This window comes from Lampris incognitus, chromosome 7, assembly GCF_029633865.1.
Source record: "Lampris incognitus isolate fLamInc1 chromosome 7, fLamInc1.hap2, whole genome shotgun sequence".
In the NCBI taxonomy this organism is placed as follows: Eukaryota; Metazoa; Chordata; class Actinopteri; order Lampriformes; family Lampridae; genus Lampris; species Lampris incognitus.
In genome coordinates this window covers 18,157,215-18,175,735 of record NC_079217.1, presented here as the reverse complement: position 1 = coordinate 18,175,735, position 18,521 = coordinate 18,157,215, and the positions used below count along the sequence as shown (strand labels likewise).

General features: G+C 41.6%; 1 protein-coding gene across 1 annotated transcript in view; it reads left to right on the top strand.

The window, feature by feature from the left end:
• The window catches only part of slc36a4 (solute carrier family 36 member 4), a 346,510-nt gene that overhangs the window by 53,176 nt on the left and 274,813 nt on the right, over positions 1 to 18,521 (top strand). The window contains exon 7 of the mRNA XM_056282801.1: positions 4,294 to 4,584. Coding sequence (XP_056138776.1) covers positions 4,294 to 4,584 — 291 coding nt within the window. The remainder of the gene's footprint in view (positions 1 to 4,293; positions 4,585 to 18,521) is intronic.

Here is an 18,521-nt window from a genome sequence, read left to right as displayed (position 1 = left end):
ATGAATGTGTGAATGTGTGTGTAAGAGAGAGAGAGAGAGTCATTGCACTCATGCATGCAATTATTCACAACTATGCCTAGAAGGTGCTGGTGCTATGTGATCACCACAGCACACTCAGTCACATCCCCAATACATTCCCCTTATTGTGATGACCCCCCCTCCCCATATGCACACATCATGTAAATTTTCTATCTCTATCAGATAGTAATCTCTCCCTTATCACATGGCGTAGATAAATCCTGCCCCATTTCCATATATATAGACGTAGACAGATAAAGACCTCTTGTGGTGACTCTGAAATTTTTAAATACAACGCAAACGTGACTACACTTAATTGCCATGACTTTTCAGAGGAGTTATAACTAGCAACTAATCAAAAGATTTTGAAGGAAAACTGAATCTGAAATGCATAATAACCGGGACCACTTCGTTGGATTTTTTCTTAGCTTTTCTTTAAAAGGACGGAAGAAGGCCATCCTCCCACCCTAATGCAGTGTTTTATTGCTCCGATAACTCAGCGGAGATAGCTCAGTGCAATGAGTGAAATGTATGGAGAGAGGCATGTGGCAGGAGTATGAGCTTGAATTCAAATTGGTGCCCTGGCGAGTATGTGATGTTCCACTGGCAAATGCAGGTACCAGGGTCTGCACCACATCCCACTTAACAATGATAAAGACTCAGCAGATGGGTCCAACTTTCAGTATTCTGTTTCTTTTTTTTAATTTTTTTTTTTAGATTTTTTTCCCCCTTTTGCTCCCTAATTATATCTGGCAAATTACCCCACTCGTCCGAGCAGTCCCGGTCACTGCTCCACCCCCTCTGCCAATCCGGGGAGGGCTGCAGACTACCACATGCCTCCTCCAATACATGTGGAGTCGCCAGCCGCTTCTTTTTCACCTGACAGTGAGGAGTTTCACCAGGGGGACGTAGCACATAGGAGGATCACGCTATTCCCCCCCCCAAACAGGCGCCCCAACGAGGCGCTAGTGCAGCGGCCACAACACATACCCACATCCGGCTTCCCACCCACAGACATGGCCAGTTGTGTCTGTAGGGATGTCCGACCAAGCCGGATGGAGATTCGACCCGGTGATCCCCATGTTGGTAGGCAACGGAATAGACCGCCACACTACCCGGATGCCCCCCAGTATTCTGTTTAATTTACAGTAATCCATTAGTTTATTATGTATGCGGCATCTGGGGGGAAATGATCCTTTTGTGCCCTTAGACTCACTTGCCTCTGCCCTTAACTGACAGTGTGTGTAGATTTAGGCTAATGTACATCATTTATTAATTGTTCGCACTCAAACTGGCATACTGAAGAGTTTATTTGTGAAAAGCTGAGCAAAGCCACTTATCAGAGCCATGACAAAAAAATAAACAGAAGGTTGTAACAGAATTACTGAGCCTTCCGAATTCAAACAAGCCAATGAGTTGGTGTTTGCTCAGATATTTATCAGGATTAGGTGATGTAAACAATAAAAACCCAACATAGTGTTTAGTGTGCTTTAACAGTTGGCATTATTCTGCCATAACTTCTCATCCTGCCTGATTCTAAACACTCTGTGTGCACGCATGGGTGTGTGTTTATGTGTTAGCAGTAATCCATTAATACGTAGTAGATATGATGGTGTGGTACTCATGGACAAAACCTCTCTCAAGTTCGTTTGTCTAATTCCCACCCTATTTTTATTTTGTATAGCCCTTGCCAAGCTGCCAGTTAGAGCTTTGAACTCGGCTTATTCATTTATTTATTTTTCTCTGTTTATTGATTCAGGTGCTTTGTTTTCTGATTGGCAGAGGCACTGTAGTCGAAGGACCCAATGTAGTTCTGCCCTTTGGCCTTAAGAGGGAGACAGTGTCTTGGTCAGGTCAATGCCCTCTAGCAGTGCCGCTTGCCAGCGATAGCAGGGGTGACCTTGGTCTCTCAGCTATACATTTGATTGTTCCCCAGTCTTTTACAGCTAATTCCCACATCCACGGTAGAGGTCATATGGGACACCTAGTTTATGGCTGCATGATATTGCTATGCAATAAGTCACACTGCAGCTGCTTATGCCTGTCATCTCCATGGGCTGCTTATGAGACATGATGGTGTAATCCTCCTTATGGGATTATATATATCAATGTACATTATTTAATAGAAGTTGTCTGGAGGTGCCTTAACGGATCACAGGGCTGTTTTGATCCCCTTGACGGCACAAGTTGGGCGGACAGGGAGATGGCAGACTGAGTGTAGGCTCCGTACTTACTGTCATATGACATTTTTTTGTTGCATATGCTCCCTCCAATCTTACAGCTAACTGCCTGTGCCTCCACAGTACTTGGGTTATTTATCCAATGGCATTCAAGTAAATAAGTAAACAAACTCATGTAAATAGAGCAGATATTCACTTTAGTACATAGAGTATTCTATCACAGATTGTAATAGAATAACACAGGTGGACTCAGAGACTCGTGTCATTCCATCACTGTGGAAATTGCATTTAGGCATAATGTGCATTCAGACGTATCTCAGCATTACACATATGGTATTCTGATGCACATGCTACATACACTACAGATGGTGGATGTAATTCAGTACAGAATGAATGTGTCAATCTAATGACTGTTCTCTATTGTGCCACACACACACACACACACACACACACACACACACACACACGGAAACACATGCAGTTACATGCATACACAGTCAGACAGGTAGTCATAGTAGTCTTGGTCCCAGTATTTCGTGTTTCTGATAAGCTATGAAGCTATGGAATCATTTGGTAGATCATTTGGCCCTGCCATGTGAAAACGATAAGACACACTATCTAATCCTTAGTTGAGGCACAAATGATGAATATTCATTACAGTTTTCAGATCGATATTTCTCTGAAAAAAGTCCCCCTCTTCTACTTTTGTTGAAGAGTTTGCTTATCGACGCGCAAGAGGCCAATCCACTTCCAGCTGCTTGCTAATGATAAGCTCCCCCAAATTACCTTTTCTGGTGCAGTTAGACTACATGCTTGCCCCCCAGTTGCCGTTTACAGATTTGGGATCTTCATGGAAGTTAGTGTAGCGACTCAATACTAACCTGTTTGATGTAACAGCTTAATAGTCAATGTATAATGAAACATTGAGTCCATAAAGCTTGGCCTCATTTCCAGAGACTCTTCATACTGCACTACTTGGGTTTAATCCCAGATTGAATTATAGTGCTAGTTTTGTTTTCTCCTCATCCTCTTCCCTCTTGCTTTTTGTAATCTATATTATATTTCTGTCAATATTGTTCACAATAGATCGTAAAATATGGTTTCAATTTCCTGTGCCCCCTACAAAAAGAACAAATTACTCGGTATTCTTTAGTAAGACATTCCAATTCTTAATGTGTGGTTTTAGTCCTACACAATTGAAATTTTACAGTTGTATAAAAGAGCTCTGTTTTAGTGTCACAATGTTTGAAATAATAATTCAAATAATGTGAAAAATGCACAATTAATGAAATAACCAAAGTGTGCCAAAGTCATTATAAAATTGCTCTGTTCAAATGAGCAACACTTACAGTATTAACTGCTGCCTGTTACTTGTGTTGGATAATACATGGTGTTCTTACTGCTTTTTATTGCTCTAAGAACAATTCATTGTGCTTGTTTTTCCTAGTTAAAAGATTGTATGAGACCATGTAGCTTTACATACTCTTTACCACTTTGTGATTTGTTGCAAACCATTTTGAGTGCCTAATCAGTAATTCTGTCTAAAAGATACAAAACCCTCATCAAGACACTCCCAAAGCAGTTTCGACTGAATTGAGAGTAATTGCACTAAAGCCGAATACCATTGTCTACTTCCACTTGCCTTTGGAACAAGGGCAAAACTTTACCTACTCCTAAGTCGGCCACTGCCAATGCACTCCATAGTCCACATTTCTCAGTTCAATATCAGTTTCACGTCTCCTCCTCGACTGTCATGTCACTTCACTATTAGCATCTCCACCAGGGACAATCATTCTCCCTGACACCCTACTTAGTGCTATCCCTTCCACCCTCCTAACACACCCCCACTCCTATCTAGTGAGGGTTACAGAAATGTCTCCTAGAGAGGAACAGGCAATCCATCTCTGCTCTGAGATGATACGGCCACGTGCCCTGATGACGGTCTCCAAGGTGAAGGTGAAAGGTGAGGCTTCACTCATTAAGAGAGCACCATTAATCATGGTTGTGGGGATATTTGTGTGTGTGTGTGTGTGTGTGTGTGTGTGTGTGTGTGTGTGTGTGTGTGTGTGTGTGTGTGTGTGTGTGTCCTCCCTAGGTGGTGGAGGGATACCAAGGGAACGTCACTATGGACAGTGACTCCATATTCTCATTGGTCAACATATCAACCGGTGTCTCTGTGACTCCAGCACCAGCCACTCCTCTACCCAGTGCTTCACCTACTGTCGAGCCATTGGACTTGGACTTGCGTCTCTACATGCTCTTCTTCCTGCCCTTCCTCATCATTTTGGTTTTCATGAAGGACCTGAAGAATATGGCTGTGCTTGCATTCCTTGCCAACATGTGCATGGCTGTCAGCTTGATCATCATCTTCCAGTACATCCTGAGTGTAAGTTCTCAGTAGAATTAGATTGAGTAAGCTGCATTTCCTTTAGAATCAGGAAGAAAGAAAATACAGAAATACAATATTTCAACTTAAAGTTGAACCGAAATCACTAATCAGATTTAACATTTCAGACCTTGAACATCGCATAATTAAACATTCAGCAACAGTTATTTATTTGTAATAACTAATTGTGTTTTGTTTACCCTTATCATAACTGTTCTCATTTGTCTCATGAACTATGAGCGAGTGGTCTAGTCTTCATTAATATTCATGATCTGACCTTTGAGTGACGAGTACAAGCAAGGGTTGGCAGTGAGGGTGGGCGGTATTTCATTTTTGATTATTTGATCTGATTGGCTGTATGTAAATGAGTGCTTCTGATATATCAGTATCAGAAAACAAAATGTAAAAAGAAATATTGAAGAGCTGAATTATACCTTTTATGTTACACACACACACACACACACACACACACACATATATATATATATATATATACACTACCGTTCAAAAGTTTGGGATCACCCAAACAATTTCGTGTTTTCCATGAAAAGTCACACTTATTCACCACCATATGTTGTGAAATGAATAGAAAATAGAGTCAAGACATTGACAAGGTTAGAAATAATGATTTGTATTTGAAATAAGATTTTTTTTACATCAAACTTTGCTTTCGTCAAAGAATCCTCCATTTGCAGCAATTACAGCATTGCAGACCTTTGGCATTCTAGCTGTTAATTTGTTGAGGTAATCTGGAGAAATTGCACCCCACGCTTCCAGAAGCAGCTCCCACAAGTTGGATTGGTTGGATGGGCACTTCTTTGAGCAGATTGAGTTTCTGGAGCATCACATTTGTGGGGTCAATTAAACGCTCAAAATGGCCAGAAAAAGAGAACTTTCATCTGAAACTCGACAGTCTATTCTTGTTCTTAGAAATGAAGGCTATTCCATGCGAGAAATTGCTAAGAAATTGAAGATTTCCTACACCGGTGTGTACTACTCCCTTCAGAGGACAGCACAAACAGGCTCTAACAGGTACTATTTAATGAAGATGCCAGTTGGGGACCTGTGAGGCGTCTGTTTCTCAAACTAGAGACTCTAATGTACTTATCTTCTTGCTCAGTTGTGCAACGCGGCCTCCCACTTCTTTTTCTACTCTGGTTAGAGCCTGTTTGTGCTGTCCTCTGAAGGGAGTAGTACACACCGGTGTAGGAAATCTTCAATTTCTTAGCAATTTCTCGCATGGAATAGCCTTCATTTCTAAGAACAAGAATAGACTGTCGAGTTTCAGATGAAAGTTCTCTTTTTCTGGCCATTTTGAGCGTTTAATTGACCCCACAAATGTGATACTGCAGAAACTCAATCTGCTCAAAGAAGTGCCCATCCAACCAATCCAACTTGTGGGAGCTGCTTCTGGAAGCGTGGGGTGCAATTTCTCCAGATTACCTCAACAAATTAACAGCTAGAATGCCAAAGGTCTGCAATGCTGTAATTGCTGCAAATGGAGGATTCTTTGACGAAAGCAAAGTTTGATATAAAAAAAATCTTATTTCAAATACAAATCATTATTTCTAACCTTGTCAATGTCTTGACTCTATTTTCTATTCATTTCACAACATATGGTGGTGAATAAGTGTGACTTTTCATGGAAAACACAAAATTGTTTGGGTGATCCCAAACTTTTGAACGGTAGTGTATATATATATATATATATATATATATATATATATATATATATATATATATATTTACTCCTCACAATGCACGGAGGGTTCCACCTGAAGTCCAGCATCCTGAGACTACTATAAGCGAAAAGATGGGGGCCGAGGATTAGTGGGTGTCAGAGCCACTATCAAGGATGAAACAAGGAGCATCCACGAGTACATCAGAAAGACGGCCCCTCAGGACGAACTGCTGAGTGAGTACCTCAGGCAGCAGAATACAGAGAATGGTGAGGAAGAAGAATAGGAGGTATCATGGAAGACCAAACCCCTCCTTGGGATGTACCATCAACAGATAGAAGATGTGGCTGATATCGAAAAATCCTGCCAGTGGCTAGAAAAAGCTGGACTGAAGGACAGCACAGAGGCTCTGATCAGAGCAGCACAAGAAAAGGCACTCAGCACCAGATCGGTTGAGGCAGTGGTCTACCACACCAGACAAGACCCAAGCTGCAGGCTGTGCAAAGACGCCCCTGAGACAGTCCAGCACTTAGTAAGCAAACAAGCAAGCAAAATTCTATTTATATAGCACTTTTAAAAACATACAGTTACAAAGTGCTTTAGACTCCATACAGAAAAAAAATGAATAAATACATAAAATAAATTGAATGATTATAAAAACATGGCATTGGAAGTAACAGACCAAGCTAAAAAATGAAACAAAACAGAAGTCAGGGTTGGGAATCTATAAAAAGGCTTGCCTGAAAAGATGGGTTTTTAGAAGCTGCTTAAAGCAGTCCAAAGAGTCAGCCAATCTAATGGATTTGGGGAGATTATTCCAGAGGCTTGGGGCCAAGACTGCAAAGGTGCAGTCACCTTTTGTTTTGCAGTTGGAGTGAGGAATTGATAAAAGACCAAGGTTTGAGGAGCGGAGTGGTCAGAAAGTGGAATGAGGAATGAGAAGATCAGAAATATGACGGAACAAGATCATGCAGTGCTTTAAATGTAATCAATAAGATCTTATAAGTTATTCTGAATTTTATGGGGAGCCAATGGAGGGATGCAAGAATGCTAGTTCTGGTTAGTAGTCTAGCAGCTGCATTCTGAACCAACTGTAGACGATTTAAAGTAGCTTGGTTGAGGCCAGAGTAGAGGGAGTTACAGTAATCTAGACAGGAGAAAATTAAAGTGTGAATTAATTTTTCGATATCCTTAAAAGACAAAATATTTCTGGTTTTTGCGATATTTTGTAGCTGAAGAAAACAGGATTGGACAAGCTTAGTAACATGGTGATTGAAAGAAATTTTCTGGTCAAAGATGATACCAAGATTTTTAGTGGTAGGTTTGACATTTGAATGAATTAGACCAATAAACTGATCAACTGCAGTGGCAAAGTTCTCAGGACCAATTAAGAGAACTTCAGTTTTGTCAGGGTTTAGATGGAGGAAATTAAAGGACATCCAGTCTTTGGTGGCAGCTAAGCAATCATGGAGGGAGGACAGTTGATTCAGGTTATTGGGTTTGGCGGTGAAATAGAGCTGAGTATCATTGGCATAACAGTGGTATGACATGTCTTGAAAGTGATTTAAGAAATTACCCAGAGGAAGCATGTATAAAGAGAAGAGGATTGGCCCAAGAACAGACCCCTGGGGGACTCCACACAGTAGTGGAACTGATGAGGATACAATATTGTTAATAGAAACATAAGAATATCTATTAGTCAGATAAAATTGAAACCAATTTAACACTGTACCAGAAATGCCAACCCAGTTCTCCAACCTATCAAGTAAGATGGCATGATCGATGGTATCAAAGACAGCAGTTAAATCTAGGAGAATGAGAATAGTGTATTCACCTTTATCGTCATGCATAAGAATGGCATTGGACACCCTTAGTAATGGAGTCTCAGTACTATGCTTGTGACGAAAGCCGGATTGAAATTTATCAAAAATGTTATGACCCTCAGTCAGCTGCAGGATTTGGTCTGTAACAATTTTTTTAAGGATTTTGGATAAGAAAGAAAGTTTGGGAATAGGTCTATAACAACCAATTTGTTGTTATAGTTTGAACATGTTCAACCAATTAACAACTATAACGACCAACTGGTTGTTATAGTGTGTATGTTTCCTCGTTTGATTGGTTGCTGTCCAACCGAAATTAGGGGCGTGACGCTGGGCAAACTAAACTGTATGATTCTTTGTTGAACTACATTAGCAGCTGATGAGTGTGCGATGCACGAAACAGGCCTGTACTGCATTAAAAAAAATGTTTCCTATATCTGTGTTGATATATATATATATATATATAAGAGACAAAGGGACAGTCAAACTATTGAAGTAATAAATAAGTTGGAAAACCCAAAAAAGTTAAACCCCACTTGTTCACCACTCATCTAAGCAACTTTGCCAGTCTGCTGATTGCAGGTGTCCCCAACCTTATAAACATTACAGTTGAAACTGGTGATCTAACACTGATTTAATTTACAAATTGCCATGACCATTAATTAGCAGTAGCCATGTGTACTATTCACATTTGATTGAGGAATAGCTGTAATCACAGCATTGTAAGATGGCGACAGATGTACTCTTAGCTCCCGTCCTCGGTTCAGGGATGGTCATTCCCTCTTCTTGAAGATGACCTCTTTCATGCCCCATTCAAACCAGCATTCCTCCCTATCAAGGATGTGCACATCCTCATCCTTGAAAGAGTGGCCACTGGCCTGTAGATGGGTGTAGACTGCAGAGTCCTGGCATGACAAGGTAGCTTTTCTGTGTTATGCAATCCACAGAGTTTGTTTGGTGTCCCCAATGTACAAGTCACGGCAATCCTCCCAGCACTTAACAATGTGCACTATGAGGCTCTGTTTGTGCTGGGTAACCTGATCCTTTGGGTGGACAATTTTCTGGTGCAGGGTGTTTTGGGGTTTGAAATCAGCCGAGATGCAGTGTTTAGGAAATAAGCATCTCCACTGTTCCGACACTTGCACCACATACAGAATCACCACTGGTTTTCACTTAGTTAGCTGATGTCCTTCCCCTCTCATCGATTGGGGCGATCCCCTGGCTTTGACAAATACCCAGTTAGGATAACCACACTTAACCAGGGCATGATTTATGTGGGATTCCTCCCCTTCCCTGACCGCTGTTTCAGTGGAGACGTTGTCAGCTCAGTGGTGCAGCATCCTGATGACTCCTAGTTTTTGCCACAGCGGATGATGAGAGTCAAACCTGAAGTACTGATCAGTATGTATTGGTTCGGTACACATCAACTGTCAAATATCCCCCCATCCCCAGTAGCAATTTCAGTCTATAAAGGTTAACCTATCATTTTTTCCCATCCTCCCTGGTGAACCTGATGTGGTTGTCCACCAAGTTGAACTGGTCATTGAAATGTGGTACATTCTGCGAATTAATTTAAACCCAGGTGTCATCCACATACTTGAACTAGGTGGTTTTCTGGGTAGGACATCAGAGCTCTCTTTTCCACTTCATCCATATACAAGTTGGTAACTATAGGTGAAACTGGGGAACCCATAGCACACCCATGTTTCTGCCTATAGTACTGCCCCTTGTAAGTGAAGTATGTGGACTGAAGATTTTGTCACCATCTTACAACTCTGTGATTGAAGCCATTCCCCAATCCCCTGAGAATAGTACACGTGACCATTGTAACTCTAATTAATGGTCATCGCAATTTGCATGTGAAACCTATGTTAGATTACAGGTTTCGGTCATTATGCAACTGTTTTGTTTATAAGGTTGTGGATACCTGCAGTCATCTTAGAACTGATGAAGTCACTTAGATGAACGATGAAACATTTTTCCCACTATACTTTGTGTCCAGATGTGTGTGTGTATATATATATATATATATATATATATATATATATATATATATATATGTTTTTCCAATGATGTGGCACACTTAATTTGTGTTGGTGAACATTTTTTTCATACTCCACACAGGCCATGACATAAGAAGAGATTAAATAGTAATGCAGCTCTGAAATACATTACCATAATACATTAATTAGAATGATTTGTAGTGTTTATATAGTTACATTTACTTGTTTGCTAGTAAGTTTGACTAGTTTAATAGTAAGTTTGAAATAATGACAAACTCAGTTTGCATGTAATGGCTTTAATAATGGCTTTATGTTATTTTTTAATACAGTTTAAAATAACAGATGATGTTCTCTTGAGTCTGTTGTTTCTGATTTTTGGAGAGTGTTAATTTTGTTTGCAAGTGTTGACCTTATCATCTTGCGCCTCATGAGAAAGTATCTGAAGTGATGACTGCCAATTGAAAGAAGAGTAACTTGAAGTTATACTTGCTTTTTCCGTGACAATGGAATAATAGTGATTTCAAAAGGTTTTCCAGTCTACTCTGCCTCAAGCACAAGGCATATCGCTTGTTCCTCATTTTTCAGACCATCTATCAGAATCATGGATTTAATTATTCTGTTTTTCCTCCACTGTGACCACTTCCTTCACACCACCCCCCCAGCCACTATTAGGTGCAGTTGTTCAGTGAATGCTTAAAAAGAACCTTTTACAACAGACGAGCTTGTGAATATCAATAGCAAACACACTAAACCTGGGATTCTTCCAAACCAGCTGCTGAAGGCTGAGCAAAAAAAAACACAAAAAAACCCCATTATTTTTTTGCCAGTGGCATTTTGTTCAAAACACAAAAGTAATGGGGCTATAGCCCTAAGACCAATGACCATTTATTCTTAGCGCAGAAAATAGTTTTACTGGATTTTACCCTTAATCCCACACAACATATTTTCCTCTGTGGAATTTCTTTGCAGGTAGAAGTGACCTGAAATTGAAACTCTGAATTAAATTTCATGGTTGTAAATGTTCATTGTGGTTTCAAAGAGAATCTTTTTCTCATCTTTTTTTTTTCCGTTGAGGTTTAGGCTAGCTCTTATGTTAGCTCTCATTAGATTGATGTGTGTGTTGTTCGCTTGACTGATGTAAGCCTAGGCAGTCACATGGAATGTGTCACGGGGGTGTGGAAAAGTCAGCTGTCGTGCCGAATTACATCAGCCATCAAAAACGCGTGCCTTATTTTCTGTAGTTGAAATGACTGTGTGGCTTAGATGTTTGCAAATAACAAGGTGGCATGAGTGTTGAAAAGGCACACATTGTGTAAGTGACGTGTTTTATCAGTATACCAAACACTAGTTGACCTGAAGATTTGTTTTGCAGTCAGGAGAAGTAAAGGTGTACGTGAGCACATGCTATCTGTAAGTGTTAAACAAAGGCCCTTTGGCACAGTGTATAAAAATCAAGGTGTTTGTTTTTGCAAACTGCATGCGTGATAATAATTCAAAATCTTGTATTTGAAAAGTAGCATGAAAAGTTTCATGCCCATCTTTAAGCTCTAAAAAAGGGCTTTTATATATTAAGGCTTATGTGTATGTATGTGTGTGTGTGTGTGTGTGTGTGTGTGTGTGTGTGTGTGTGTGTGTGTGTGTGTGTGTGTGTGTGTGTGTGTGTGTGTGTGTGTGTATACACTCACTGGCCACTTTATTAGGTACACCTTGCTAGTACCGGGTTGGACCCCCTTTTGCCTTCAGAACTGCCTTAATCCTTCGTGGCATAGATTCAACAAGGTACTGGAAACATTCCTTAGAGAGTTTGGTCCATATTGACATGATAGCATCACGCAGTTGCTGCAGATTTGTCGGCTGCACATCCATGATGCGAATCTCCCGGTCCACCACATCCCAAAGGTGCTCTATTGGATTGAGATCTGGTGACTGTGGAGGCCATTTGAGTACCATGAACTCATTGTCATGTTCAAGAAACCAGTCTGAGATGATTCGAGCTTTATGACATGGCGCGTTATCCTGCTGGAAGTAGCCATCAGAAGATGGGAACACTGTGGTCATAAAGGGATGGACATGGTCAGCAACAATACTCAGGTAGGCTGTGGCGTTGACACGATGCTCAATTGGTACTAAGGGGGCCCAAAGTGTGCCAAGAAAATATCCCCCACACCATTACACCACCACCACCAGCCTGAACCGTTGATACATGGCAGGATGGATCCATGCTTTCATGTTGTTGACGCCAAATTCTGACCCTACCATCCGAATGTCGCAGCAGAAATCAAGACTCATCAGACCAGGCAACGTTTTTCCAATCTTCTATTGTCCAATTTTGGTGAGCCTGTGCGAACTGTAGCCTCAGTTTCCTGTTCTTAGCTGACAGGAGTGGTACCCGGTGTGGTCTTCTGCTGCTGTAGCCCATCTGCCTCAAGGTTCGACGTGTTGTGCGTTCAGAGATGCTCTTCTGCATACCTCGGTTGTAATGAGTGGTTATTTGAGTTACTGTTGCCTTTCTATCAGCTCGAACCAGTCTGGCCATTCTCCTCTGACCTCTGGCATCAACAAGGCATTTTCGCCCACAGAACTGCCGCTCACTGGATATTTTCTCTTTTTCGGACCATTCTCTGTAAACCCTAGAGATGGTTGTGCGTGAAAATCCCAGTAGATCAGCAGTTTCTGAAATACTCAGACCAGCCCGTCTGGCACCAACAACCATGCCATGTTCAAAGTCACTTAAATCACCTTTCTTCCCCATTCTGATGCTCGGTTTGACCTGCAGCAGATCGTCTTGACCATGTCTACATGCCTAAATGCATTGAGTTGCTGCCATGTGATTGGCTGATTAGAAATTTGCGTTAACGAGCAGTTGGACAGGTGTGCCTAATAAAGTGGCCGGTGAGTGTATATATATATATATATATATATATATATATATATATATATATATATATATATATATATATATATATATATATACGTATAATATGTATAAGGTGTATGGCTAGTTGTATGAGAGGTTGGATACTAAGGAAGTAGATAAGGATGTGTGCTGATTGGCTGGACAGAGTGAGTGAGCTGGGCAGGATGTGCAGCAGGTTAGGGTGATGATGGACAGAGATGGAAATGTGCTGAAAAATGAGAAGAGTGTGTTGAGAGGGTGGAAGGAGTACTTTGAAGGGCTGATGAATGAAGAAAATGAGAGAGAGAAGGTTGGATGATGTGGGCATAGTGAATCAGGAATTGCGGTGGATTAGCAAGGAGGAAGTGAGGGCAGCTATGAAGAGGATGAAGAGTGAAAAGGCAGTTGGTCCTGATGACATACCTGTGGAGGCATGGAGATGTTTAGGAGAGATGGCAGTGGAATTTTTAACTAGATTGTTTAACACAATCTTGGAAAGTGAGACGATGCCTGAGGAGTGGAGAAGAAGCATACTAGTACCGATTTTCAAGAACAATGGTGATGTTCAGAGCCGTAGCAATTACAGATGTATTAAATTGATCAGGCACAGCATGAAGATATTGGGAAGCGTAGTGGAAGCTATGTTAAGAGGAGAGGTGACTAGCGAGCAGTAGTATGGTTTCGTAAGTACTACACATGCAGTGTTTGCTTTGAGAGTGTTGATGGAGAAGTATAAAGAAGACCAGAAGGAGTTACATTGTGTCTTTGTAGATTTAGAGAAAGCATATGACAGTGTGCCGAGAGAGCAGGTGTGGTATTGTATGAGGAAATTGGGAGTGGCAGAGAAGTATGTAAGAGTGGTGCAGGATATGTACGAGGGCAGGGTGACAGTGGTGAGGTGTGCTGTAGGAATGACAGATGGGTCCAAGGTGGAGGTGGGATTACATCAAGGATTGGCTCTGAGCCCTTTCTTGTTTGCAATGGTGATGGACAGGTTGACTGACAAGATCAGACAGGAGTCTCCGTGGACTATGATGTTCATGGATGACATTGTGATCTGTATTGAGAGTAGGGAGCGGGCCTGGAGAGGTGGAGGTATGCACTGGAGAGAAGAGGAATGAAAGTCAGTAGGCACAAGTAGGAATACATATGCGTTAATGAGAGGGAGGACAGTGGTGAGGATGCAAGGAGTAGAAGTGACGAAGGTGGATGAGTTTAAATACTTGGGGTCATCTGTTCAAAGTAACGGGGAGTGCAGAAGACAGGTGAAGAAGAGAGTGCAGGCAGGGTGGAGTGGGTGGAGAAGTGTCAGGAGTGATTTGCTACAGAATGGTACCAGCAAGAGTGCAAGGGAAGGTTTACAAGATGGTTGTGAGACTAGCTGTGTTGTATGATTTGGAAACGGTGGCACTGACAAAAAGACAGGAGGCGAAGCTGGAGGTGGCAGAGTTTAAGATGCTAAGATTTTCCTTGGGAGTGACAAAGATGGACAAGATTAGGAACGAGTTTATTAGAGGGAAAGCTCAGATTGGATGGTTTTGAGACAAAGCAAGAGAGGCAAGATTGAGATGGTTTGGACATGTGTGGAGGAGAGATGCTGGGTATATTGGGAGAAGGTTGCTGAATATAGCTTTAAGGCAAGAGGAAAAAAGGAAGGCCAAAGGGGAGGTTTATGGATGTGGTGAGGGAGGACATGCAGGTGGTTGACATGACAGAGGAAGATGCACAGGATAAGAAGAGATGGAAACAGATGATCCGCTGTGGCGACCCCTAACGGGAGCAGCCAAAAGAGGAAGAAAAAAAATATGCATAACAATTACATGACATTGCTTATGATTAATCACTTTTCAGAAAAACTGCTCTCTAATGTGGCTAGTTTATGTTTTTCATTTTCATTGTCTCCTTTGCAGGCTTCATTGAGAAAATGTTGCTATCACAATGGCAAGTTTCCAAAAACAAGACTTGGCATTGTTGTTCGGCCTTGCTCAGTGACTGAAGCTGTTAGAGGAATATGATGACCTTAGATTTTATGACTTGGAAGGCAGGTACAGCTTTAAATTGGTTGTAAACTTGTACAGTTCCCAAGGATTTTTCAAGAGTAGGAACAATTAACATGTAGATCTCGATGGACACCCTTCATAATTGTTCCCGGTGTTTCATCGCGTCCTATGATTGCTGATTCAGAGATACATTATTCTCTCAGTGATCTCTCAGTGCTAGGTGTTGGGTTTTCACCAACTGTGTTATCAAATAATGAACTAACAACAGACTAAAAAAGGTCAAACAGACTAAAATAGGTTATCCTGTAAACTAGTTTTCAAAACTCTGAAATCTGATACCAATAGATTCTATTCTGGTTGTATTCACATAAAGACACAAGTTAGACCTGGTCAGTTCATTATATTCAAATTTTCTCCATTAGGGAGTAGATCAGATTCATAGTTAATGGACAGCGTTCTTTCTCTCTTTCTTTCTCTCTCTCTCTCTCTCTCTTTCTTTCTCTCTCTCTCTCTCTCTCTCTCTCTCTCTCTCTCTCTCTCTCTCTCTCTCTCTCTCTCTCTCTCTCTCTCTCTCTCTCTCTCTCTCTCTCTGTGTCTCTCGCTCATATGGATGGCTAGATAGATAGATAGATAGATAGATAGATAGATAGATAGATCGATCACAACCTGGCTTTTGGTGTGGTGGCTTTGCAGGGGTCATTTCCAGAACACACATTACTGCGTTGGGCGGCACGGTGGTGCAGTGGTCCTGGGTTTGAGCCTCGGGGTAGTCCAACCTTGAGGCTCGTCCTGGGTTGTCCTCTGTGTGGAGTTTGCATGTTCTCCCCATGTCTGTGTGGGTTTCCTCCGAGTGCTCCGGTTTCCTCCCACAGTTCAAAAACATGTAGGTCAGGTGAATCGGCCGTACTAAATTGTCCCTAGGTGTGAATGTGTGTGTGCCGGCCCTGTGATGGACTGACGGCCTTTACAGGGTGTCTCCCCACCTGCTGCCCAATGACTGCTGGGATAGACTCCAGCATCCCACAACCCCAGTTGGGATAAGCAGCTTGGGCAATGGATGGATGGATGGACATTACTGCATCATTGCACATACTCTGTGGTATAATTACATTTCAAACACACACACACACACACACACACACACACATGCAGCATATACAGAGATGTTTAAAAAAAGCAAAATTTTTAATGTCAAGCCTTTTTAACATGCACTCGAAGTTTTATATAAAAAAGAAACAAAACTTGATCAGAATCAGAATGAGAAACACTTTATTTGTCATTTCATTTCATGCACTTGTACACTTGAAATGAAATGAAACATTGTTTCCCCCAGCCCACAGCAGTGCAACACAAAGACAAAAACACATATCCAAAAACTACAAGAACTACAGGAACACATATATCCAAACTAACACATACATATAAACTCAAAACATTTTTTTTTTAAAAATCACTGTCCAAGAGAACGAACGCCAGCCAGGATGACATTAAGATTTGTGAAAATTAATAACACTTGAACCTAGTTTTTTTTAAACTGCATGGGGGAATGTTTTTATGGTAAACTTTTGTTTTTGCTTTTATGTTTTTATGATGTACCTTGTAATGCTGTTAATGTTTAAAACATCCTCCCATGCCCAGCGGCACGGTTGCCCAGTGGTTAGCACTGTTGCCTCACAGGAAAAAGGCCTGGGTTTGAACCCCTTGCCATTCCAGGTCCTTTCTGTGTGGAGTTTACGTGTTATCCCCGTGTCTGTGTGGGTTTCCTCTGGGTGCTCCAGTTTCCTCCCACCATCAAAAAGACATGCATTTTAGGGTTAATACTCCTGTCTGTGCCTTTGAGCAAGGCAATGAAAGAAGAACTGGAGTTGGTCCCTTGGTGCTGCAGCTGCCCACTATTGCTATACAATAGGATGCATTAAATTTAGAGAACAAATTTCATTGTAACCAAGCAACTGTACAATGGTAAAAATGAAGTGGCTTTGGCTTTTTTGGGGGGAACCCCCCCCCCAAAAAAAGAAAAAAGTTTGTTACATGGATTTGCCAGTTTGCTTGTTTGTCAATTGCTGAGCACATCTTGTGCTTTTCTGTGAGCAGAGTTTGCATATTTTTAGACTTGCATTTATCTAATGTTTATGTTATATGAAAGCTTTTTGAATTGAATTCAATTACTTTGAATGGATGGATGGATGGATACACAAATAAAAAATATAGTCAGTGTTAGAGTCAATGATCCACAATTGTTTTCATACATCATTCAAGTGTGATGAGACAGTTTGGGTCCCAGTCAGCTAAATCAGTGTGCCGCTTCATCTACCGCCATTGGGTGGAAATTCCCTTTTGCAGCTTGAATATGTGTGCTATGAAGATTTCGAAATTTGATATATTCTTGAAATTTGATATTAGGGTTTATATTTTGATATCAGGTTTTTGGAATTTCATATCAGTTTTTGAATTTTGATATTAGTAAATTTTTTTTGACAAATGTTTGAATAAGACGCAATGGTGGTGATTGCCAGTGTTCTCTACACATTCAGGGAGGGAATAGTCCTTTCTGAATCTGTATAGAACCTTCTCTCTTTATGTATGACAAATAAGCTTGAAACTTCTCATCTCATCATCAGCCGCTTCTCCGGGGTCAGGTCGCGGTGGCAGCAAGCTAAGTAGGGCACTCCAGACGTCTCTTTCCCCAGCAACACCCTCCGGCTCCTCCTGGGGGATCCCAAGGCGTTCCCAGGCCAGATTGGACATGTACGTAGTCCCTCCAGCGAGTTCTGGGTCTACCCTGGGGTCTCCTCCCAGTTGGACTTGCCCGGAAAACCTCCAAAGGAAGGCGCCCAGAAGGCATCCTAAGCAGATGCCCGAATCACCTCAACTGGCTCCTTTTGACGCGAAGGAGCAGTGACTCTACTCCAAGCTCCCTCCGGATGTCCGAGCTCCTCACCCTATCTCTAAGGCTGAGCCCAGACACCCTACGGAGGAAACTCATATCTGCCGCTTGTATCCGCGATCTCACCCTTTCGGTCACTACCCAAAGCTCATGACCATAGGTGAGGGTTGGAATGAAAATTGACTGGTAAATTGAGAACTTTGCCTTCTGGCTCAGCTCCCTCTTTGCCACAACAATCCAGTACAACACCCGCATTACTGCTGATGTTGCATCAATCCACCTGTCAATCTCCCGCTCCACCCTACCCTCACTCATAAACAATACCCTGAGATACTTGAACTCCTTCACTTGAGGCAACAACTCATCCCCAACCTGGAGGGAGCAATCCACCATTTTCTGATAGAGAACCATGGCCTCAGACTGGGAGGTGCTGACTCTCATCCCAGCCATTTCACACTTGGCTGCAAACCGCCCCAGTGTGCACTGGAGGTCGCACTTCTTAAACTTGAAACATATTTGATGTAAATTTAGCAAACTATCTGAAAACCTGAGAAGTAGACTTATGGAAGGAATCCTGACATTAGAATTATATCACATAGGACATTTTTTACAACTTAGAATTTTTTTATTTTATTTTTTTAATCTGATCCCA